Source organism: Arachis stenosperma, chromosome 6 (genome assembly GCF_014773155.1).
Source record: "Arachis stenosperma cultivar V10309 chromosome 6, arast.V10309.gnm1.PFL2, whole genome shotgun sequence".
NCBI classification, from domain to species: Eukaryota; Viridiplantae; Streptophyta; class Magnoliopsida; order Fabales; family Fabaceae; genus Arachis; species Arachis stenosperma.
Window position 1 is genome coordinate 123555747 of NC_080382.1, and position 24061 is coordinate 123579807.

General features: G+C 34.5%; 2 protein-coding genes across 3 annotated transcripts; one reads left to right on the top strand and one right to left on the bottom strand.

Moving 5' to 3' along the window:
• The first annotated feature begins 2979 nt into the window (after window positions 1–2979).
• Window positions 2980–15447, top strand: LOC130932467 (AUGMIN subunit 3). The gene is made up of 17 exons (XM_057861798.1): window positions 2980–3371; window positions 3465–3571; window positions 4421–4616; window positions 5261–5327; window positions 6214–6317; window positions 7149–7233; window positions 7888–7942; window positions 8287–8418; window positions 9073–9142; window positions 10256–10313; window positions 10436–10491; window positions 12233–12385; window positions 13318–13429; window positions 13534–13675; window positions 14080–14155; window positions 14387–14482; window positions 15121–15447. Exons 1-17 carry the CDS (start codon window positions 3159–3161, stop codon window positions 15250–15252), a joined length of 1854 nt encoding a protein of 617 aa, XP_057717781.1. The 5' UTR covers window positions 2980–3158; the 3' UTR covers window positions 15253–15447.
• Window positions 15448–15724: 277 nt separating this feature from the next.
• LOC130932468 (uncharacterized) lies at window positions 15725–23757 on the bottom strand. 2 transcript variants are annotated; one of them, XM_057861800.1, is made up of 16 exons: window positions 23674–23757; window positions 23258–23392; window positions 22496–22590; window positions 22285–22398; window positions 21550–21654; window positions 21369–21440; window positions 20519–20631; window positions 19473–19604; window positions 18839–18907; window positions 18689–18773; window positions 18509–18580; window positions 18309–18409; window positions 17819–17936; window positions 17138–17197; window positions 16651–16761; window positions 15725–16019 (listed from the first exon to the last, which is right to left on the bottom strand). In XM_057861800.1, the coding sequence occupies exons 2-16, from the start codon at window positions 23373–23375 to the stop codon at window positions 15909–15911; spliced, it is 1476 nt and encodes a 491-aa protein (XP_057717783.1). In that variant the 5' UTR covers window positions 23376–23392; window positions 23674–23757; the 3' UTR covers window positions 15725–15908. The 2 variants fall into 2 exon arrangements, with proteins under 2 accessions (XP_057717783.1, XP_057717782.1); XM_057861799.1 differs by having other exon boundaries at window positions 18689–18776.
• Between the last annotated feature and the right edge of the window lie 304 nt (window positions 23758–24061).

Sequence of the window (24061 nt, forward strand, 5' to 3'; positions counted from 1 at the left end):
TTATTATTATTATTATTATTATTATTATTATTATTATTATTATTATTGATACGTAACCTATACTTCGGCCACCAAAAAGTTTGGAGTGAAACGATAAAGTCGGACTCGATAACTTAAAAAAGAAGACGTGGTCAGCAAAATTTGCTCACCTCAAACAGAACTCGATAACTGACCCAAAATCTCGGACATATCCACATAACGGACAAAACATCATCTATAAAGTCGAATACACAATCTCGGCTAAGGATCAGGTTATACTCTCAGTTTTATATTAGCTTAGCACATTCATTAAATCTCCTTATTGACTTGAGTATCGGAGTATCTTTTGCAGGTATTCCCGCCGCGGTGTTCAGTCCAGGCTGACATATAGCTCTCTCTCCTCAACTACACATTACTCGGAAACCACTATAACTCGGCCACTCTTGTTCGGACGAATCACTTGGCGCCCACCGTGGGGCCGGAATTTATCTAACCCAACTATTTTCTTTGCCTAGCTTTTTACTCTTTTTTGCAGGATTCCTGATCCTCAAGCATGGCCGATAATGGAATCCAACAACCCACACAAGCAGAGCTCCTAGCTCAGATTGTTGAGCTTTAGGCAGAAGTTCGGTGGATAGCCGAGCTGTCTTCCGCCAATAATGCTGGAAAGTATGAGGAAGAAAACTCCAAAAGCTCGGCCCAGGACAATACAGACCCCCTGAACATTAGCCCGCCAAAGGAAAAGCTGACCTTAGACAACCCTGTCTCCGAAGAGATCACCAATTTTTAGATGCTGAAAAACTTCGTGCTACCCACCGCCCTTGAGCCATACAAGGGGTTTGGTGATCCCCGCGCTCATGTTAAGAAATTCCAATCTATGATGTTTTTAATGGCGCTAACAATGAACATGTGCTTTGTCGAGCTTTTCCTACTTATTTTGATGGTGCTGCATTACTTTGGTTTTCCAAGTTGTCTGCAGGTTTAATTTCTTCTTTTGAGGAGCTGGCGAGATCTTTCATCGATTACTTTGCCGCATCAAGAATATATGTGCACGGATCAGACTACCAAGGCACAATCAGACAAGGACAACACGAAAGCCTAAAGGACTACATGACTCAGTTCGCTGAAGCAACCATGGAGATTCCAGACTTAGACCCGGCAGTCCACCTACATGCCCTTAAAACCGGCCTCAGAGCTGGCAAGTTATGGGAGACAATTGCGGTAACCAAACCAAAGACGCTAGAAGAGTTCCGAGAAAGGACTACAGGTCAAATGGAGATCGAAGAGCTTCGTGAAGCTCAGAAAACAGACAAACAACCGCCCAGAAGAGACGAGGAGAAGGTTTTCAGATTACCGAGCAACAAGGAACCAAAGAAACTTTTTAAGGTCACACCAAAATTCAATACCTACACCAGATACAACACGAAGGGAGAATATAATCAAGGAGATCCTCAATGTCAAAATAGTAAAATCCCCTGCCCGAGCAGGAAGCTACCAAGATCAAAGGTTCGTAGATAGAAGCAAGCATTGCGCTTTTCATCAAAAGTTCGGACACACTACGGATGAGTGCATAGTAGCCAAAGACCTACTTGAAAGGCTAGCCCCCCAAGGGCTCCTAGACAAATACGTCGAAGGATGTAAAACCAAAGAAAACAGCTCGGACCGAGTGAGCATCCACGAGCATCGACAGACAAGGACAAAGGAAAATGGACATTACCTAACCCACCAAGAGGCATCATCAACTACATATCAGGAGGCTACGCGGGTGGAGGCGAAACGACCTCGGCCAGAAAACGGAGTTATCGGGCGATGCTAGCGATTGAAGGAACAACACACCTCAGAAGAGAAAAAGATCCAGACGTCACAATAACATTCAATCAATCAGACATGAAATCAGCAAGCCATACTCTCGCCGATCCAATGGTAATCTCCATTCAAGCTAGAAAGCTGTTGGTAAGAAAAACATTACTAGATCCAGGTAGCAGTGCCGACATTTTATTTTATTCCACTTTCAAAAGAATGAAATTATTAGAAAAAAACAATGCAACCTTCCTTTGGAGAGCTGGTCGGTTTCTCTGGAAAAAGGGTCCCATTATGGGACATATATAGTTAAAGATGACAATAGAAGAGGACCTTATGTCAAAATCAATTGATATCCAATATCTGATAGTAGACTGTTATAGCCCTTATAATATCATCATTGGAAGACCTGCTCTGAATGCATTTAGGGCAATAGTCTCTACTTTACATCTGTGTGTTAAGTTCCTCGAGCAGGAAAATAGGATAGCAATAGAGTATGTAGATCACCAAGAAGCTCGACAGTGCTATAATGCCAGCTTAAAGCAAAATCCGGTAAAACAAACACCTCGACCACAGGTGCAAGCCATCCACAATACGGCCGAGATCTTGACATTATCCGAACTTGATCCAAGGGAGGATTTCAATGAAAAACCTCAACCAATGGACAACCTCCAACAAGTAATGTTAACCAACAATGACAAGCAGTTCACACACATCGGAGGAGGAGGTATCCGTAAATTTGAAAGGAGAAGAAGATGATGTATGTATATGTATTTGAAAAAAGAAAAAAAAGAAGAAGCGCAGGAGAGAAAAAAAGAAGAAGAAGAAACGGGAATAGAAGGAAAAGAAGAAAAAACGCGTATAATAACACTCTTTTAACGAGAGTAATTTTTCTTAGTGTTGAGCCTACTTAAATAAACTTAAATAAAAAGATACTTGAATATGTAACCATATTTTGTTAAAATTCAGGATTCTCAATGTAATAAAAAATTTTTAGAAACTAAAATATACAATGCAAAATTTTTTACGGATCTATTTGAGTATATTCTCTCGTTTATATTAAATAAAGTATATCGCACTCTTTATTAACCAGACAAATTTTAACTTTCTATTTTCTTATGTTTTATATGAATTATTAAAATTTAAAAGAGTAATATGCCAATCACATTAATTTTAAGCCTTTAACAGGGGCGCGATACATTAAATTCTGAAAAAATACTGCAAGAATGAAATTTCAAATCTTTTTGGGCCCTTAGAAAAAAAAGAGGTTCTCGCTGCGATTGCCGCCGAGGCTGGAGTTGAAGCAGTGGCACCAACAGGCAACAGCGACATCCACTTAAATGAAGACGATCTTGAGTTGACAAGGAAGAGAAACAAAGATGAGCGGGTCACGACTGTGCTCCTTGCTCGTCGAATTAGGGTTTGAAGGTTCCGAATCGTTGGACCCTGACAGCTTCGAATGGCCGTTCCAGTACGAACAAACTCGCCCCGTCCTCCACTGGATCTGCTCCAGCCTCCGCCCCTCCAACATCCTCTCCCTCTCTGATCTCTCTCAGTATGAGCAATTCAAGAAAGAAGGGAAGCTTTTGGAGGTGAATTCGATACATTCTTTGAAAATTTTCATCATTGCATTGCTGAATTTGAAATGCCGTACTGAATCGTTGTTGTTGAATGTTGATCAACAGGGGGAAGATTTGGACTTTGCTTATGATAGCATTTTGGCCTTCTCTGACACCAGAGACAACCAGGAAGCCGTCTTTGGCGCCGCCGAAGAGGGATTGAAGGATATAAGGTTCTCTATTTCTATCCATTGCCATATGCGTTTCTGTGTTCATGTTTTGGTCAATTCATGGTTGCTGAAGCTAATTTTGATTGATTGCTAACTGCAAATTTAAGTTGTCGAAAGTTGTCTAAGTGTTGATGCTTCTCAAATCCATTTTTGAGTGTATGATAAATGTTAGCAAGAAGCAAATTTGCATAAGTGATGGGCTATGAACTACTGACACAAAGTAAGTAAGGTTTTGTGTCGAACATGTGTAGTGTGCAATACTCAAAGACATCCACACATGTCATAGATGCAATCATATTTGACCAATTATATTTTCCCTTTCAAGTTCATTGGCACTTCAAACATGAGTTAGATGTAGTGTCATTAGGATCCAAAACACCAGTATTATTTGTTTGAATATTGGTAGTAGTGAATAACTGAATAATGGTAATTTTACATTTATAAATGCTCGATTACCATATAAATTTTGAAACTTTATATATCTATATCCCATGTCTCTGTCTTGTCATTTAAAAAAAAAAAATGGTGTGTCTACCTGTCCGTATCTGTGTTTTGTCAAGTATCTGTGTCGATATCCATGCTTCGTAGGTCAGGGATGCTTTGGCAATATCTCTTTTCATAGTATATTTTGGGCAGATGATAGGGTTTTTCTTTTACTTCTGAAAGTAACATCTCAAGTGCAACAGAAACTATTAGTTTGCACCCACTTTGCATCCAAATCAAATTCAGCCTGAGTGCGTGTTTGGGTTTCCGTTTGCTCTTGACATAAATTCTAACTATTTTAACTTAATTTCACTATAAATGCAATAGGCACTACCTTGTTACCCTTTTTTAGCTTATATTTTTCTTCAGGGAGGCAACTCTGGCATATAAAGCTGAAGCTTCAGATTTGCAAAGACAGCTAAGGCAACTGCAATCACAGTATGATTTGCTTACAAGCCAGGCATCAACTTTAACGCAAGGAAGACGGGCACGGGTTGCTGCAACATCTATTGTAAATGGACACCTTACAACAATAGATGATAACCTTTCAGTTAGAAATTTACAGGTGCTCCACCAAATTCTTTGATCTTAAATAATGTGTAGGATTAGGTAAACATGTATGTGTTTATCAACCTACAGATATGGATACTTATGCAATGTACAATATTAAATGCAAGAGGAAGACACTAAACAATTAGTACCAATGTACGAAAAAACTAAGCAATAATTAGCTAGCCAATGAATATGTAAAAGCCATATGAATAACATGTGCTTAATCCTAACAAATATAATCAGGTGATTCCATGCTTTATGTTCCTGGCTTTTTCAGTTTTTTGAATGTTTGCAAGTAAAAGTTTTTTTTTTTTTTTTGTCGTCTGGATAAGTTCTTTGGGGCTTGTTTGGGTGAGATTTTAAGAAAAGATTTTTTTTTTCGAATTATCTTTTTTTAAAAGATTTTATAGAAAAATTAAAATAATTTAGTGTGTTTGGTAAATTTCTAGTAGTAAAAGTAAAAGCACTAGAAAAATAAAAAATATCTTTTTTTATCAACTTAATGGCACCCAAACAAGCACTTAGTATAGATCATATGTATTACAGCAAGGCAATAGGTTCAACAATATTTCTTAGCTGATGTGGGTGTCTATATTTCAGTTAAGTATTGTCTCAACTCATGGTGTTTTGTTCATGTGGTATTGCTTTATCATTTAGATGAATGCAGTTCTTGGAAGAATTGCTTCCACAGCACAAGAGTTGGCTTGTTATCATTCGGGAGATGGTAATGTTTGTCTTTTCCACTCTGAGTTTACTTCCTTGAGCTTCTCATTTTATAAAATTTAATTTTGTTTCCATTATCTGATCCAAGATAGGTGGGCGAAAGATATTTTATGAAATAATAAAAAAGTGAACAAACTATTAATGAAGTAGATCTCTACAATATCATAACATATCAGAGGGAATTTCATCTAAAAGGGTCATGCGCATAGGCTAAACATATATTCTTATACTACAAAGCATGCTAGTTTGAACATTTGTCATTGGAGGTGAAAGAAATATGTTCTGACCAAAAACACCCAATAGTGGCATATAATAAACTTGCTCTTTCCAAAGCATCCTTGCTGACCTACGGTTGGCAGCGTGAGCTCAAATAATAGCACCCCTGGTTTATGTTTTTAGTTTTGGTTATTGTGTTTTGTTACATGGAAGAGCTTGACCAGCATCTGGTTTCCAAGTAGAATTCTATGTAGCGAAATGGTGTGATTTTAGCATGTATATAGCAAACTCCACTTAGTGGAATAAGCTTTGTTTGTTGATGATGATTTGTGTAGTATATTGAAAAATCATAAAACAATATATCTTTATTTGATTTTATTTTCATGCAAGGTAAAATAGCAAACTGCTGGTTTCTTAGTTTTGTTTAAACTTTTAATACTGCATAAGATGCTAAAACTTTGATACTGTGATTTCAGAAAGAATTAATTTTCATGATGTATGTTTGTCTCATACCCCACTATCACTTTTTTACTTGAAATTAGGACTTCACAATTTACTGGCAGTTCTCTTATTTTTTGTGTGTATTTATTTACTTTCAGACTCTTTATGCCATTGATATGGTTGATTCCATTCTTCTTAGTTCTGATAAGTTGAGATACGTTGAAGTGCAGAGGATGGTATATATTTGGCATACTCAGACTTCAATCAATACCTACTTGGAGACAAATCTTGTTTAGCTGAGCTAAATCAGTGGTTTGCTAAGCAACTGGAAACCGTATGTTGGCAGAATTCTTTCCTTCTTTATGTTTTCTTCTCATTCTGTTCTAACAAAAGACACTGCTCTTTTCCTTATTTAATATTTATTAAAATCTGAAGTATTGACTTGCTCTTGCTAGGGGAGGGCGTAGTTTTTCATAATAGTTTTTCTTGCTGAGTTTTGCCTACTAGTAAAACAATCTAGAAGTCTAGAATGGTGAAAGACAAAGAAGTTTATGAATGGACATTTAGAATAAACATATTCACTTCTTTACCTTTATGTCAAATCTTGTCAGTCCTGAAGCTTACTTTTAGAATAGAACCTAGTATATACATGTTAGGTGTTCATACTCATGTAACATCATGTAACACATCCATCTTCTCAAGTGGTTCCTCCAAAAGAAGAAATTTTATAAGATTCTTGTTGCAAACTGAACCACTACTGAAAATCCATTGATGGATACTTGAGAGCTTTGCTCTCTTCTCAAGATGTTTGTTACCTTTAAGGTATATTGATATGATATAGTGGTATTTTATTTAATATTTCAAAAGATTCAGAGCTTGATGTTTGTCATGCAAGATGAACTTGTTAGATTAAAGTCCTTTAACATTTTTATCTAGATTGGAAAATGAAATCTTGAACATGATAATTTATTCTTCTTGAACTCTTTCTGGTGTGGTTGATTGATCCATGTGGCTGAACTTATCTTATGGGACTAAATTATTTTTGGTTGTTCTTGTTGAGCTTTTTCTGTTTTGTATATTTTTTAGAAAGTGATGTTTGAACTTTCTGTTAGTTATATATCTATTTGGGTCTTAATGCCCTTTTATGTTTCTTATGTATTATCAGGGTCCATTCCGACTTGTTGCTGAGGAGGGAAAATCTAAATGCTCTTGGGTGAGTCTTGATGATATCTCAAATATATATGTCAGAGGTATACCAGTCTTTCACAACTTGCTATTACTTTTCCCCACTCCAAATTTAATTGGAAGTTGGAACTCGTATCTCCTTAGTAATAAGGACTTAAGTTTTTCTTATGTTCTTGTTAAAATTTTTATTTCACAAATATAAATATATTTTGTTGTATCTATAAAATAATGATTTTCTACTTGATGATTCCAAAACCATTAAACATGTAATTTTCTTTGCTACATTGGTGAGTGGTGACAATGAGGTTCAAAACTTGGACCTCATATATATATTACTACCCAAATCTCTCACCACTAGACCAGTCTCAGTGGATCCTTAAGCATATAACTGAACATGCTGTCTTCTTAGAAGTTCTTGCTTCTGGGCTCTGGCATTCTGTTACAACCCTTCACACCTTATAGCTGCATTCCAACTTGTTGTAAACTTTTTTCTCACAAAAATCTGTACTGAACCAGTCCCTGTATTTCATGCAAAACGAATGCTCTCTGCATTTTGTTATGTATATTAAATTCAACCATGCTGTGGCATGCACACAGATATAGCATATATGTTCGCTTGAAGTAGCTTAACATTAACAAGAACTTATTTTTATGTATAGTTACTATTCAGATTTGCCAATAGAATAAACGAATCATTTTCTTGCTTTGTGATTGAGCAGATTTGGAAAAATCACACCATCAACGTGTATCTGAGTTGCAACGGCTTCGATCAGTGTATGCTCTTTATCCTATAAGATTGCAACGATTACATGCTTCTGTTATTTGTGAGAAGTTGAAGTTCTACCCAGATCTACATGTAAAAGTCATGCCTACATTCATTGCCAGTTCGTTATACAAATTGTTCTGCTTTTGATGTTCTGGTGATGACTTGACATGAAATCTTGATTATCCTGCTTTTATTCCAATTTTGTCTTAATACCATTTGAGTTCATATTTTGTGGGGTAGTTGATGTTTTTGGGTACTTTTTGATCCATTTAGACTGGATACTATTGCTAGTCTCTTTCTGAGGTTCAATTAAAAGTTTGACTGGTTATATTGTCTCTAACATATCACACAGATTTGGAATAAGTGAAAGGCAATGGGTGGAAGCACAAGTTGAAAATGCCAAGCAGCAGGCTATTTTAATGACACTTAAATCTCAGGTTTCATCAGATGAAGCTCACATTCATCTTGATCTTCATTCTCTCAGGTATCCTCAACATGATTTATTTATTGGCAAGTTGATAAAAATAGGAGAAAAGTTTCTCGAGTTTCTGGTAGTTGCAGTGTTAGGACTCATTTGGCATGCTTGATAGGATAAGCATTGACAAGATAAATCCCTAATAATATAAGGTTCGATTGACAATTGTATATTTCCTAATAAAATTTTAATTTTAATACTATACATATATCAAAGTCCAATCAAAATTTGATCTCGTATTCCAACATATGGTCAAGTTATATTACTATTTTTATTGTATATAACTAAGTTTATATTAAATATTATTTATCTATGTAGCCGACCCCTCCTAGTGGGATGTGCCTTTGTTGTTGTTGTTGTTGTCGTTGTTGTTTGTTTGTTTTTTGGAAAAATTATATTGACCTTCCATGAGGTCTTTTTAATTACATTTACAACCTTTAATTGTCAATTACCTCCCCTCGCCCTTTAATGACAGGTAAAATGATTTTTTTTTTCACTAAAAACCACGTCTTTAATGTGATTAGACTTGAATGGATGGATAGATAATGTTAGAACTGTATCTATCTGTAATGACTTTAAATTAATTATAGCCGAGTTATTTTCTAAATTTTGTGTTTTTTTTTTAATTGTTTATGTAATCATATCATCTGGTATAATGTTCAGGAGAAAGTATTCTGAATTGAAAGGAGAACTTTCGAATCTGTATAGCCGCGAGGAGAAATTGCTATCAGAGGTTGGTTGCTACATAGATTCCAAGGCTTGTTCTGCCTTCTAGCAAATATTGATATCGCCAATAGAAATCCTTGAACTTTTCTAAGATGCCACACCATTAGCATTTAGTAGTTTTTTTATGTACTATTTACATATTGAAGGCTCAATGTTTTCATTCATCCGGTATTTTGAAAATTTGTCCCTATTCTAGCTACATTTTAAGAACATAAATGTTAGTCAAGGCCTAGAAACTAATTTAGTGTTGTGCTACTGTTAGTGTTTCCAACTGCAGTTGAACACTACGATTCAAAAACATTCATTTGACATGCATTGTATTTCTCCTATTGAAGTTTTCTTTTTTATGCATGATGATTTTCACCAATTCAACCATATAATTATATCACATTATCTTGATAATCAAGCTTACCGGATTTGAAAAAGTTCGGCATCAATCAATATGTAATTCAATAGTCATAGTTGCTTGTATTTTTAAAATTATAATAAACGCAAAAGTGAATTGCTATGATGACATGTTAAATCAATTCCAAATTTTATAAAATTTTATTACATTAATATATATAGTGAGATGTTCAAATTAATAGTTTGATTGATGAAATTTATTGTGTATAAAAAATTTTTCAACTATGTAAGGCAACAAGACAAGACTTACACAGGGTGAAATGGATCCTACTCTATTATAAATCCCCTGTATATTGGTAGTTGAATTCAGTTTTTATATGCATGTTGAATGATGTGTTTTTTATTCAGTTTCTAACGTATGTGAACTGCAATTTCAATTTTTAAAATTCATTGAGTTGTAATGTTCATTTCTGTCTTGTGACAAGTGTCCATGTTACTGTTTCATCGGCTGATACATTCCCTGGAGTGTCAGGAAAAAAAAAAAAGAACACCGGATCCCTTAAAGTTAAAAAGAAAAATGTTTTTCTGAAGAATCTCAACAATGTAACTGCACTGTAACTCCAATCGTTAAGTTAAAACAATGCCCACTCAGGAAATTTCTTATAATTTATCTGAATATTTATCACTTCTTTGTGCACAAAATGTTTCACTATTTATAATTGTTTCTCTTTACATTTACACCCTTTTATCTAATTGCACCTTTTACCCCTTTTAGACTATTCCAGATTTGTGCTGGGAGCTAGCTCAACTCCAAGACACATATGTTTTACAGGGTATTATGAACTTTTTACTCTCAAACTATACAGATCAAATAATTCACTTTTACTATCTTAGTCTTTACTTTTACATGACTCCTTGTTCAAATTTGCTATGATCCAATTTTTCTGCACGCTAGGTGATTATGATTTGAAGGTCATGCGCCAAGAGTACTACATTAACCGGCAAAAAACTGTAAGCTTAGCTCCTGATTGCTAATTATGAATACTTCTTGTATTTATGTCTTTCACTATTGGATGTATTTGTATTCATTTGTATTTACATGAGATTGTTCCCTAAACTATAAGCTATATGGCAGTTAGTCAAACATTATTTTGATGCACAAAACATTGGATTTGCATAATTCCACTAGGTGAGGTTGGCTAGATGGATTAAATGACACCATTGGTCTTCCTTTGTCTCTAGCCACTGTCTGTCTTCCATCTAATCTATCCTCTTTGACTGGATGTTCTATCAATTCCTGGTCTTCTTCCAACATGTTTAAACCATCTAAGTAGATTTCACTGTCCTTTAAACAATAGGTGTTACTTCAACTTTCTCTCGCATATCTTTGTTCCTTATTCTATCCATGCGTGTATAATCGTTCTTCCAGATTTCGTTGATGCACTCATCTATGATCAAAATCTCATCATTCCTATACATACGCTCTTTCTTGATTTGCTTAATCCCATTTTTCTCTTAGCCGTCTTATACCTTTCCCAAATTTCCACATTTTTGTCACAAAGATCACTCTTTAAAGCATTCTCTCTTTATCTTGACTTTCTCTTGCACACACTTGTGTCCCACCACCACAATTCTTTATCTCTTGTCCCAATATCTTGTTTGCCAACAGTTTCTTTGCCACTTTACTGATAACTTCTATCATCTCACCCCATATCTCTTTAGAACTTTCATGTTCTTCCCACCTTGCTTTCTGTCTTTCGGAGTCTCTTTGTTTCTCACCTTTCATTTGCCATCACCTGATAGTTGGGTTCCTTTCTTGACGACTTATCTTCATCTTTCGCTGGGCATGGAAATCCATATCAAGCACCCTGTATTGGGTGGTCAAACTCTTGAAATAATTTTGCAGTTACTAAGAAATTTTCGGTCTTATTTTCTAAGCAAAAAGAAATCTATTGGAGAACTTGTCATCCCAGTCTTATAAGGTGTTTGTTTTGCTTGTCATACCGTGTGTTCACTATTCTAAATCCATGACCCCATGCTCATTTAAGTCTTCTCCCAAGAAAATCTTATTTTCTAATGTCTTGTATTAAACCTTCCATATTTTCCCTTGTCTTGTGTTTCTTTTTTTTTTCAAACCGACTTGTGGTGCATAGGTACAAATTTCATAAAAGACCTCCCATTCCACCACAAGTTTTAGTGGTGATGATCTGATTTCCTACTCTTTTAACATCTACCACATCTTTCTTCTAGTGCGTATCAATGATAATGCCCCCCTCATTTCTATTCTTCGCCATCCTGTATACCAAAATTTAAATCCTGAAGTGTCCAACTCTGTTACTTTTGCCCCCACCCATTTCGTTTCTTTTATGCACATAATGTTAATCTTTCTCCTTGTCATGGTTTTCACCATCTTCAGAGATTTTCCTTTAAGTGTGGCTATAGAGCATGTTCCAAATTCCTCCATAATTCCACATAGGAAAAACAAAGATAAAAATCAATGGTAGATATATGAACATGACAAGGTTGTGTTCATAGAGGATCAAAATTCTTCTGAGCACTCTCCTTCCTCCTTATTCCTGCAATTTACGTATTCCTCTCTTTTCACCTAATGGAAGGTGTTACATTTATCATTAAAGACAAATTTTTAATCTTTAACTTGATCGTGTATAACATTGTGCATAATTATATCTAACATTTGAACTTTTGTATATGTATCCAACCTTTCCTAACGGGCTCTCAATTTTTGTGGCAGTTCATAAACCATCTTATAACTCTACTTGCCAGGCATCAGTTGTTAAAGATAGCCTGCCAATTAGAAAAGAAGAACATGCTTGGAGCCTATTCGCTACTAAAAGTCATAGAATTAGAGTTGCAAGCCTATGTGTCTGCAACAGAGGGACGGGTGGTATGTATCCCTACAATTTAAATTTCCTATTTTTTTCATTTTTTATTTGCTTTATTTTTTCTGTTGAGCTGTTATTTGGTTTACTTATCGTGTTGTTAACTGCAGTTTATTTGTTTTAGGTAATGGTATTTCCTTAATTTGGTTTGATTTCTCCTTTTTACTACATAACCTGTCTAAATGTTTGCTGATGCGTTCATCTGGAGATAATGCATGATACTTACGTTTCTTTTTAACATATGCATTTGAAATTATGTGACGTGTTAGTAACTTAGTATATCTTGTCTTTACTCAAAAATGATGAGGGCAGACAGGCAAACATTATGTTGTATCATTGGTGAACTGCCTGTTGCAGTTGGTGATTAAAAAGAAAGAGTTGGAATGTATTTTCATGATGTGATGTTAAGGAGTATGGATAATCTTTTTAAATTTTATAGTAGAAAAAGAATTCTTTTGACAGTTTGAGACTTGCATAGAAGTTCAAAAATAGAAAAATACTTTGTTCCAAACACTCTCTTAGTCAAATCTCTGAGAAAAGGTTGAGCTTAGCTTTGCTCCAAGTGATGCAAGCAACCAAATTTTTTCCTAAATTAAGTAGTATGTCACAGAAATCTTAGGGATACAAGTATTCTTTATTTAGAAGTTTTGACCTCTCAAAACCGTGAATCTGACCCTCAAGAACTGATCCATGAAGCTTGGACACACACACACACCCAACATTCATCAAATAAGACTTTAGTACTTAGTAGTTTATGAAATAAAAGTACTTTTTCCCAGTCAGCATTGAACTTAATTAACCTAAATCTATATAGGGATATGGATTTGGTTAACTTGACATTTCCTATAATTTACATCAAATCCCAATAATCAGTATCATATTATGGTGTACTGTTGAACTATTTTTACATTCAACTTCATCTTGGATTGTTTTGCAGTGTCGGTGCCTGGCCCTTATTCAAGCTGCATCAGATGTTCAAGAACAAGGGGGAGTACATGACAGTGATAATTTCTTGCATGCTATTAGAGACCTACTAAAAGTTTATTCAAGTGAGTATTTTTTTTAGTGATCTATTCGTGTTATATTGGATTCGTTAGCCTTCTAATTTTATACGTGTCATTGTCTAACTGTTTCATTTTCTTTTTTTCCCCAGATACTCAAGCTGCATTATCGACATATGTATCAGCACCAGGCATTGTCCAGCAGATATCAGCTCTCAATTCAGAGTTGATGACCCTTCAGTCAGACCTTGAGAATTCTCTTCCTGAAGACAGAAATAGGTGTATTAATGAACTGTAAGTATTTCTTTTATTTATTTATATATTTAAGAAAATGAATTATGCATGTGAAGGTTTCCTTTCAAGTTTTGATGCCTTTTGATTTAACAGAGAGACCTTTGTATGTTACTGTATCATTAAGATTTCTTAGGCCTCAGTTGACTAGTGCAGACAGCAGTATACTTAAGGATGCAAAAGCATAATCTTTCCATTTAGGGAGGATACATCGACACATTATAAATAGAAGCTACCCAAATATTGTATTCCCATTCATATTAATAGTTGCTGAATGCTTAGTGTAATATATACACAGAAGCTTTTCTTTTTTTTCCCCAAATAATGGTTATGCGTTTCCCTTTAGTTCCCTATTTTTTGTTGTGATTATTATGTTGAATGTGAAGGAGTTTTTGTTTTCATAATAGGTGCACCCTCATTCAAAGTTTGCAGCAACTGCTCTTCGCATCTTCAACAACAGCCCAGCCTATTCTAACCCCTCGGGTATGACTTTCAGATTTGACTGGATGCAGTCTTGATTTCGCTGTTGCCATATTACAATTAGTTGTCTTATCTGGATTTAGCTTCTCACATTTATGAATCATTGTATAAGTGGTTAATCTTATTGAATTAATCTTGAGATTTTGGATCAATAGTTTTTTCCAGTTCATCTGAGCTTTTCGCCTTACCTTTCGATCTGAAATTATTCCGCTGACATTTGTGATGTTGCATCAGCCATTAATGAAAGAGCTTGACGAAATGGAAAAGATGAATGGAAAGCTCTCGGCTGCTGTGGAGGAGGTCACACTCGAGCATGTCAAGAAGAATGAGGTAATGTGATTTATACACACTACAAACTACCTTTCTCTGCAATTATCATCTGTTGGTAATTTTCTTAACTTAATTCCTGGGGGTGTTCATGGATCGGATCTGATTCGCATATCCGTAGTGTTTATCCGAATCCGATCCGCAAGGCTATCGGATTGCGGATTTTCTGTGGGTATCCGCATATCCGCATATCTGCAAAAAATAAAGAAATAAATAAGTAAATATTCTTTTTATGTTTTATTTCAATAAATAATTATCATATATGTTGTATTATTTTAATTTATTATTTAAGAAAAATGTTTAATATTATTATAAGAGTAAATATATTTAAAAGAATAGAAAAAATAGATTTTATTGATATTTTTTAATAAAAATAAGCTTTTAAAAATATTTTTGTGTTTTGCGGATGTATCCGATATCCGATCCGCAAATGTGTGAATCAAATCGGATAGAAATTTTGGCTATATCCGATCTGATCTGTGTTCACTCCTATTAATTCATGTTATGTTTAATAATAATAATAATAATAATAATAATAATAATAATAATAATAATAATAATAATAATAATGTCATTGAAACATTATGTATTGAGTGGTATTGAACTCATTCTCACACATTGTGTTGACTAATTTGCACTAGATTGTGAAACATCATTCGCAAGAAAGTGGACTTCAAAGGAGAGTCTTCGTTGATTTCTTTTGCCACCCAGAGCGTTTGAAGAGCCAAGTCAGGGAACTGAATGCTACAATCAGAGCCTTACAAATAACTTAGGAAAACAATTAATGTAATTCTTGCTAACTAAACTATAAATGTATAAATACATCGTGTTTGATTAAGAGTAATTTATACAAGCTCTATGGATATATTCCAAAAGTACCTAAAATTAGTATTACAAATAGTTCATTGTTATTATATTATATTTTATTTCGAAAAGAATAGTTACATGTTTAGTAAAAGTGAAGTACCTTGATAAGTTCCTAGTTCATTGTTATTATATTATATTTTATTTCGAAAAGAATAATTACATGTTTAGTAAAAGTGAAGCACCTTAATAAGTTCCTAGACTTAAAAATTTTGGTTCCTTTACATTATTTCTGTATGCATGCCTGTCTTTCACCGACAACCGGAAAATCACAGCTATTAAATGAAGGACACAGTTTCGGCATGCTGACCCACACATGGAAGAATTAACGTCATGCTGTCCTTGTAATAATTTCACTAAATTATACATTACTTTTGAAAATCATTAAAAAGAAAACATTCAATTGAGTGCATTTTAGAATCAGGGACAAGGTTTTATGAACAAAGAAAATATTGAAGAAGTAAACATAATACAGAATACACACATTGACATAAACTTACACGACAGAAAGCAGAAATTAACATGTACATAAGAGAGATAATAAAGCACACTTTTGGAAACACCATCAAGGATTGATGGCTCCCTGTTTTGCCTTAAGAACAAGCTCTTCTGTTGTAGTGCCAATGATCTCATTGGCCCTTTTCAGCCCAACACACTGATACCTTCCAATAGTATCCTGCATTTTCAAGGCAACCCACCATTCAACAAATAATAAAATCTAATCACCAAGCAATCATAACAGATAACCAAATCCATCAAGCTAGTAGCTACTGTTGACGGAGAAGTATTCATAGCCAGAAAATCTAACCAGTCTTTGCCAGAAATCAGTGGCAATTTATATGATAAAATGTTCTTGGATCCAAGTTTTCATCCAATGACCAAGGACAATGTCACTTTATTATGACAGCAAAGTTCTAGCAAAATTTCTGGTTGTCTAGTATTTTCCCTTATCGATACTGGAATGAAGTCACCAGAGATTTTGCGGCTAGGGGGCTGGAGAAATCTCCTTAAGGGTGTTGGGATTTTAACACTACAAGACTTGTCTTCCCCTCCCCTCTCCCTTCCAAATTCTTACTCACAAACAACCCCTAAGGCATGTTGGGTTTGTGAAAATGTTTTCTATTTTCATTTTCATTTTCATGGATTTTATTAAAGAAAAAGTGAAAGATATAGAGAGGTGTCTAATGAATTAGAGATAAAAAGAAGTGTAAATAACGGAAACAAGAGAACAGAAAATAGAACATTCCTGCATAGAGATAAATGAGATAATCAGTTGAGAGTTTAGAAAGAGTGAATTTTAATCTCACCCGCGTAACGATTCCCAATTTCTCTAATTTCCCAACTGCATCATCCACATCAAAATTACAATCCTCCCCGAACTCTTCTTTGATTAATTCCTCACACCATTGATCAAGATCCTGATTAACATCATCAGATAGCATGCCAGTACTCAAGTAATGCATAAAACAACCTTGGTCACATAAGTACAAATTGAGTTTCTAGATAAAAGAACAAGGTGGTTGAGACTTGAGAACAGGAGGAAGATTGCTAAAAGGGTGTTTGGTTTCTCTTTTCAATTTCCATTGATATGCTTTAATTGCAAATTCAACATGTCACATTGTTTTCAGTTTTGTTTCATGTTCTCAAAGTTAACAAATATGGAGATACCAAGACCTAACAAAACCCCCCAAAACAGGAATAAAAATAAATTATAGCATTTTTGTAATCATTAATGAAACCACACTACTCAAAATTAAAACGGAAAACAAACCACCTTATGTCAGTATAATTTACCTGTCTTGTAGCTTTGCCTTGTTCCATCAAAATAAAGAATGATACTATTACCTCTTTGACCTGCAAATTTAAGAGTCTCATATTAGCAGCTGTGCATGGTTACAAGTGGGATTAAACCTCAATTTGAGGCTAGCAGTATCAAATGATCTTCCAACAGTATGGCACAAATAGTAGATAGATTAAGTTATCCTTGTGTTAAAAAACAAGAATAGCATATCGGTATTGACCCCAACCTCTATGTATGGTTGTTATTCATAAAATTTTGATATTTTTATTTGTAGGGTTATAAATTTCAAAACTAATACATATTTAGCAAATATCAATTTTGGTTACAACTTGATAGATATCTAACAAAAATTTGAGGAAAACTAACTTATTAGTGACTCCAACTAAGATGATGAACAGAAAACAATTTAGTTTTGTGATGAGCAAAAACCTCAGGAAGTGGGGTTAAGCCTTTTTTAAAGTAAAAAGCTATGGCATGCATGAACTGGCTTAGCACTGTTGCGGCCCAGTTTGGGCAAGTCCAGACTTACTTTTGGCCAATCACCATTATCAAGTGTTATTAGAATTGCCTAGCCGTCTTATTTTCAAACAATTCTAAAAGGTAGAATCACTAATGAAAATTATCACTATACTATGACAAGTAATGACATTAAGAGCATTTAAGGTAGCATTTACCTCCTGTTGAATGACATCATCACACAAATGGAGAAGGGTGCCCTTTCCACTGTCTAGTTGTTTGTCGTACATCGACTGTGTAATCAAATTTTGGTACTGAGCCAAGTTTGCCTGAAACCTATGGGAAATAAAATCAGTAGGCACAATGGCTAACAAAATTTTTATGGAAGAAAATGCTATGCTACCAGAGGACAGTGCCAGGTCTTAATGAACAATTTTGATAACATATTAGTTGAGTGGACCAAATTGTATCTTTCTTCATACTCCTGATTTTCTTATTTTTACACTTCTACATTGTAGTCTTGACACATCATTCTATCACACCATATTCAGGAAAATTTCACATTCTAGATGTATAGCAGTGATGTTTTTTAATTGCATTTACTACCATATGATAACTTGATAGTGGAAATAACAGTCAACGATCAATGTGATTAGTGTGTAACGACTAATCCAGTGAAAGGAGATTAGAAACAGTTGAAATACTTACGTGAAGTATGTCTTGGCGATATAACCAACAACTGTGGAAAGAACAGCAATAATGACAAACCAATCAGCTGTAGGCATTTCAAGTGAACTAACTACGGCAACCTACAAAGAAGAATTTCAAGGATTTAAAGTGCATTAGTTCAGGATGAAGAGAAACAATAAGACTGATCAAAAGATTCAATTGAGATCAGAAAAACTAACCAGCCCAACAATAGCTGATCCAAGAAACTTTACCCAATCCATTGGAGTTAATCCAGGGTTTTTCTTTTCTGGCTGTCAAGTAAAAAGTTCTTGACCAGGGTCACCATTTGGTTTATTGATAATTAAACACTATCAGAAATCAAATTATTCTTAAAATGCTTTATAGATGAGATAACTCACAAGAACTATCTCCATATCAGCCATTGGAATGTCTTTAAAATGCTTCACAAATATTCCTCGCTCTGCTTTTGATTTGGTGCCAGCTCTCCTGAGGAAACAATCTCTTAGATTTTAAACTTCTAATAGAACTTGAGATATAAGGGGATCTACCTGTATACTACAATTATCTTATCAAATGTCGGTTCTTGAATCGTGGTCTTGCCCACCAAATTGCGGAAACTGGCAATTGCAGAAAATTGTTTCATGAGAGGCGACCATGTCATCGCACATTCAAAATTTATGCAACATAGAAACATGAACATAGCATTTTCATGAGAAAAACATGATCACATATACTTCTACACAAAGGAGCAGATAGATTAAATATAGGTGGAACTTTCAGCCATTTGAATTGATTTGTAAACCCATGATCAGATCTTAAAATGACCTTTTCAAACATGACTGAAACTTTATTCACCGTGATAAACTTGCTACTTTACCAGCACATAACTAAAGGAAGATTCAGACGTTCAATCTATACTATCTTAGAAATGATCATTACTTGTGATTCCAGAACATCCAACATTAAACAAATATTTAGTGATATGTAGAAATTAATAAGAATTTAGATCTTCAGTTGAATGGAAGCTTCCAAAAATTAACGTTTACATAAAACTGAGAATATGAGAAGCAGCAGATAAGAGACCTTGCCTGGATAGAAAATAACATAAGAGAGTAACAAGTAAAAAGAAAAGGATAAACAGTAACAGCAGCAAGAAAAATAGGAGAGAAATGATAATAGGACCTTAGTTGCATATTTTCAAGGCGTATCCGTTCAACGAACAAGTCTACCCCATTCTCAGAGTTAATTTCATCATCCTTCTTTGGATTTGTGTCATTATGCCTTTTTGGCTTTCTTGATAAAAGTTTTTCCAACCTACAAGCACCATAGCATTAAAAGTGCTTCCTTTTTTTGGAAAAAGACCAAGAAACATGAAATGTATATTATAGTATTTTCACATGTATAGTTCCTAATATGGTATTGAAGTATTGAACTATCACTGCACATGGTTTATGGTTGTAGGGAGTAATACCCCAAATCAGTTCTCAAGAAATTTTTAGTCGGACACTTTAATCATCAAATTTTAATCACCAAATCAATCCTGACATCAAATTTTGGTTAAAAGTTAGACAAATCTGTCCCTAAAAGTTTCTAAAATTCTCAGATCGGTCCCTACATATAGACGAACAATCTGATGCAGGAACTGATTTGTTAGAGAAATAAAGTTTGGAAACTGATTTGGTTATTAAAATTTGTTTGAGGACTAAAATGTTCCACTAATAATTTCTTATGAACTAACATAGGGTATAGGAAAGCCAGGAGAAAAGTATAGAGTAAGTTAGAGAATAATATCAGATTGATATTCTTAGTTTCATGTATTGTGTTGCTGTGTTGGTAACAGAGAAAAACCTATCTCCAATTATAATAATGCTAGACTCCTAATCCTAATTAAAAGAAGGGGAAATTTCATGCAGTAAAACAAAATACATCAACGAACCCTAAGAGATCATCTAAGATACTACATGATATTCTATGATATAATTACAATAAAATGGGATATTCTCATATCCGAACATTATTGACTATAACTCGTACAATAACAACAACTTGGTGATATAGATTAGACAAGACTATAGTATCACCAAAACGCATGCAAGTGAGAAAATAGGTAGTGTACTTTTAATGGTTTCATTGAGATAAGTTACTAACAATCAATTTCATCACTTATGATAATGCATGAATATTAGCAACAATTTAAGATATAGTTTCCAATCCTAGAGTTTGCTTACCTAGTTATCCTTAACAAGTATGCCCACAAGCGTGCAATGAGCATGTCCACTTTCTCCATGATAAAGAGATCAGTTGTTCGATCAATTCCAATGCCACGACGAAAGATAACATACTAGAATAATAGAATGTATTAGCTTGTAATTTAACGAACTTTGAGAAGCAAAAGAAAAAGTTTGGTATTTGTTGTTGACCAGCCTTTACAACATACTGTTAGAGAGAGGCATAAGTCATAGATATGCTGCAGTCAGTCATCAAATAAGTAACAAGTGAACAATATCTAGTGATCCAAACAAACACAATGAACATTCTTATTCTAAAAACTTAGGTCTCAAGTTGATGTCTTCAAGAGTCGATGACAACATAACATCTCAGTCAATATGATTTCATGTTGGACTGCCAATTGTCATATCTAAGTGCAACTCTGCCAACATTTAGAAGATTCTTCCTTTCGTGTCAGAAGAACTAAAGATACATCACTGTAAAGTGTTATAACCCAAGGAGTAGCTACTACGGGTCATTTTCAAGAACGCCTAGTCACCTTTACCTCATTACACACTGGATTCAGTAACATTGTCCTATTGAGTCAAGAAGTGGCTCATGCAAACCACTTGCATTGCCAAAAGACCAAATAGAAATTATTTTCTCATCCATTGCCCTACAGCATTTTCAATTATCGGAAAAGGTGTAATTCCCTTGTCAAAACCATCATTAATATAGATACCTCCTATATTAATTCCCTCTAACGTGGCTCCGCCACTGTGCACCCCCATCCTTCGTAGCCAAGATAACAAAATAATAAATACCGAGGAGCCAAGAAACTTTAGATGGGTAAGTGATTCAAAGGCATACCTTATCACAGAAATGTGGAAGGTTATCGTGAGGGTGATTTTCAAAATATTTCTTCAGAAGTGTCTTGTCAAGCTTTATAAGAAAAAAGAACAGACATCAGCAACAGTTAGCACTTAGCAGCATTTAATCAAGTTTAATAAGTCAACCCTTGCCTACTAAGGAGAAGACATTATGCACAAACCTTAGATTCATCCACTTTAATGGGAAGGTTTAGAAGATACTGGCCTGATTGTGCAACCTCAATCTCATCCTCACTTACTATCTTGAAGTTGCTCTTTTCCATGACCTGCATGAACAATAAAAGAATCTTCAGATATAATTGAAAAAAATATTTTCAAATACGGTAATGGTACTTTATTTCGCTCAATCCCTAGTAATTACGACTAGATAAATCTTAATTATCAAATGCATCTTCCTTCTTTTGCATTTTCTTGAGAATTAGATATGCATTGTGGTTAACTGGTTACTCAAGTTATACCAATATCTTAAGTCATGTCCAAACCCTTTTGATGTATCCACAATGGTTAATAGGGGAAAAAATTTCAAACCCATTACTTTAGCTCAATAAAGAGAGTGGACTAAACAAACAGCTGAAGGTAGAGGAAAACCTATTAAAACCTAAGGTGAACATATTAAAATAGATTTAAATTAATATTTTTCAAGTTTAAATGCATATATGATTTTTACAATAGAACACTATCATGTCGTTAATCCATATATAATTTCACCTGGTAAACTCAATGCATACAGCCATTTCAACAAACTTCTCTACTATCTCATCTTTCATCCACATCATAAGTTGAGTTGTTCATACATTAATATATCATGTTACTTGGTTTTCAGATGTATATCATATTAAGATGTTCCCTAGCTAATTGTCAGCATCAGCAAGTAATGCGGGAAGTGGCAAGTGTACCTGAAATAGATACGTCAAGAAATTCTGCTCTAGTACATCAATTTCCTGGGTAGATAACTTCTGCTGTTCAAGCTTCTGTGCCCCACTTACAGGGTCAAAGAGGGAGTAGAGTTGCTGAAGGTAGTAGATACAAAGAAATTAGGCTTTACGCCTTTACAACAAGAAGATATTGATAACTGTGTCAAAAGAAAGATCAAGCAATGAATGATACCATCAAGTCCTCAAATTGTAGGAGGTACCACGCTCGAATCGTGTACTCTACTCTCTTGCAGAGCTTCAAGAACTCAGCTCGATCAGAACTGTGCTCTATGTATATTAATCAATAGACTAAAGTCACAAAGAGAACATCAACTTTGGAAAAAACTGTTGCTATATTTCTACATCAAGATAGAAGATAACAACTAATGACTACAAAAAATCAAAATATGAATTAAGTGTTAGAGATATTAAACATTCATGTGCCTCCTTCTAGCAGCTTAAGTTTTTAGGAAGTGGTACCATGACATGACATTAAAACTTATATGACCGAAAAATCTAGAGTTTGATCCTTATTAGGCCCCAAAAAAGAACTTAGCGTAAGGCAAAATTAAGAAGAAAAAGAAAGCCTATAACAAAATTAAGCAAACCAAAAAAGGCTCTTGCTTGAAAGAATGTGTTAGAGATATAACTATTCACGTGTATGTTTCTTTCAGCTTAAGCTTTTGGGAGAAGAAATTTTAAGACAACAAGACCACTAAAATGCAAATCAAATAAAGGGTACACATTAGTATTGAATTTCATCCGAAATTATAGTTGTAAAGGGGAGAAAGCAACATTCGTTCTATACTTCTATCTCAAGACAGTATTCAAAGGATAACCCCAAATTCAGAATACCAAATATAGCATCACAAAGTTAACTTAACGCACACAAAAAAAATCCTTTATGACAGCAACAGCATAGAAACAAATTCAAAGTTACCAACAAGAGTAGTACCAATAAGATTGGCCAAGGACATGATGAGCCTTGGCTTCAGAATTGGAATCACAGATTCACGCTCTAAACGAATTACATCTTTCTTCTTCTTCTGATCCGTTCCTTCCGAATGCGCCATTTTTTGTCACCTTCAAGCTACACTTCTAGCAGTTTCAGCAAAAACACTCCCAAATCCCCCAAAACAAAATAAAAAGCCAAAAAAAAAATCGAAAATTGAAGCAGTGAAAGAGCAAGGAAAACGTTTTGATGCTAGAGAAAACCCGTTATCATGGACTTGGATTTCATGCTTCACATATTGTAACGTAAAAAACCCCACAACTAGAAATGGAAAAGAATCTTATCTTTCCTTTTAGGTGGGTCACACCCAAAGTGCGGTTTTTGTGGAATCACACCTTGGTTTGTTCCCGAAACCTTACCTTTATTCAGATGGAGAAGCCACTGTTCTTCACTCAGTTTGAAGCTTGAGGGAAGGGGACAGAAACAAAAACGTCATATATGGTGGAGTAATTATAAATTTATAATTATGGGGGTTACCGTTCATATTTTTAAATTTTTGTAACATTTTTTTATTTTTTAAATTGAAATATATTTTTTAATATTAAAAAATGAGTAAAGTATCGTTTTAGTCCCCAACGTTTGGGGTAAATCCTATTTGTATCCCTAACGTTTAAATCGTCCTATTTGTATCCTTAACGTTTGTAAAAGTGATTTAATGTTATCCTGCCGTTAATTACACATCATAAACGCTTTAGTTTGAGTTTTAAAAATCTCTTCTTGAAGTTAGAATACAAATGTCTGGGATAG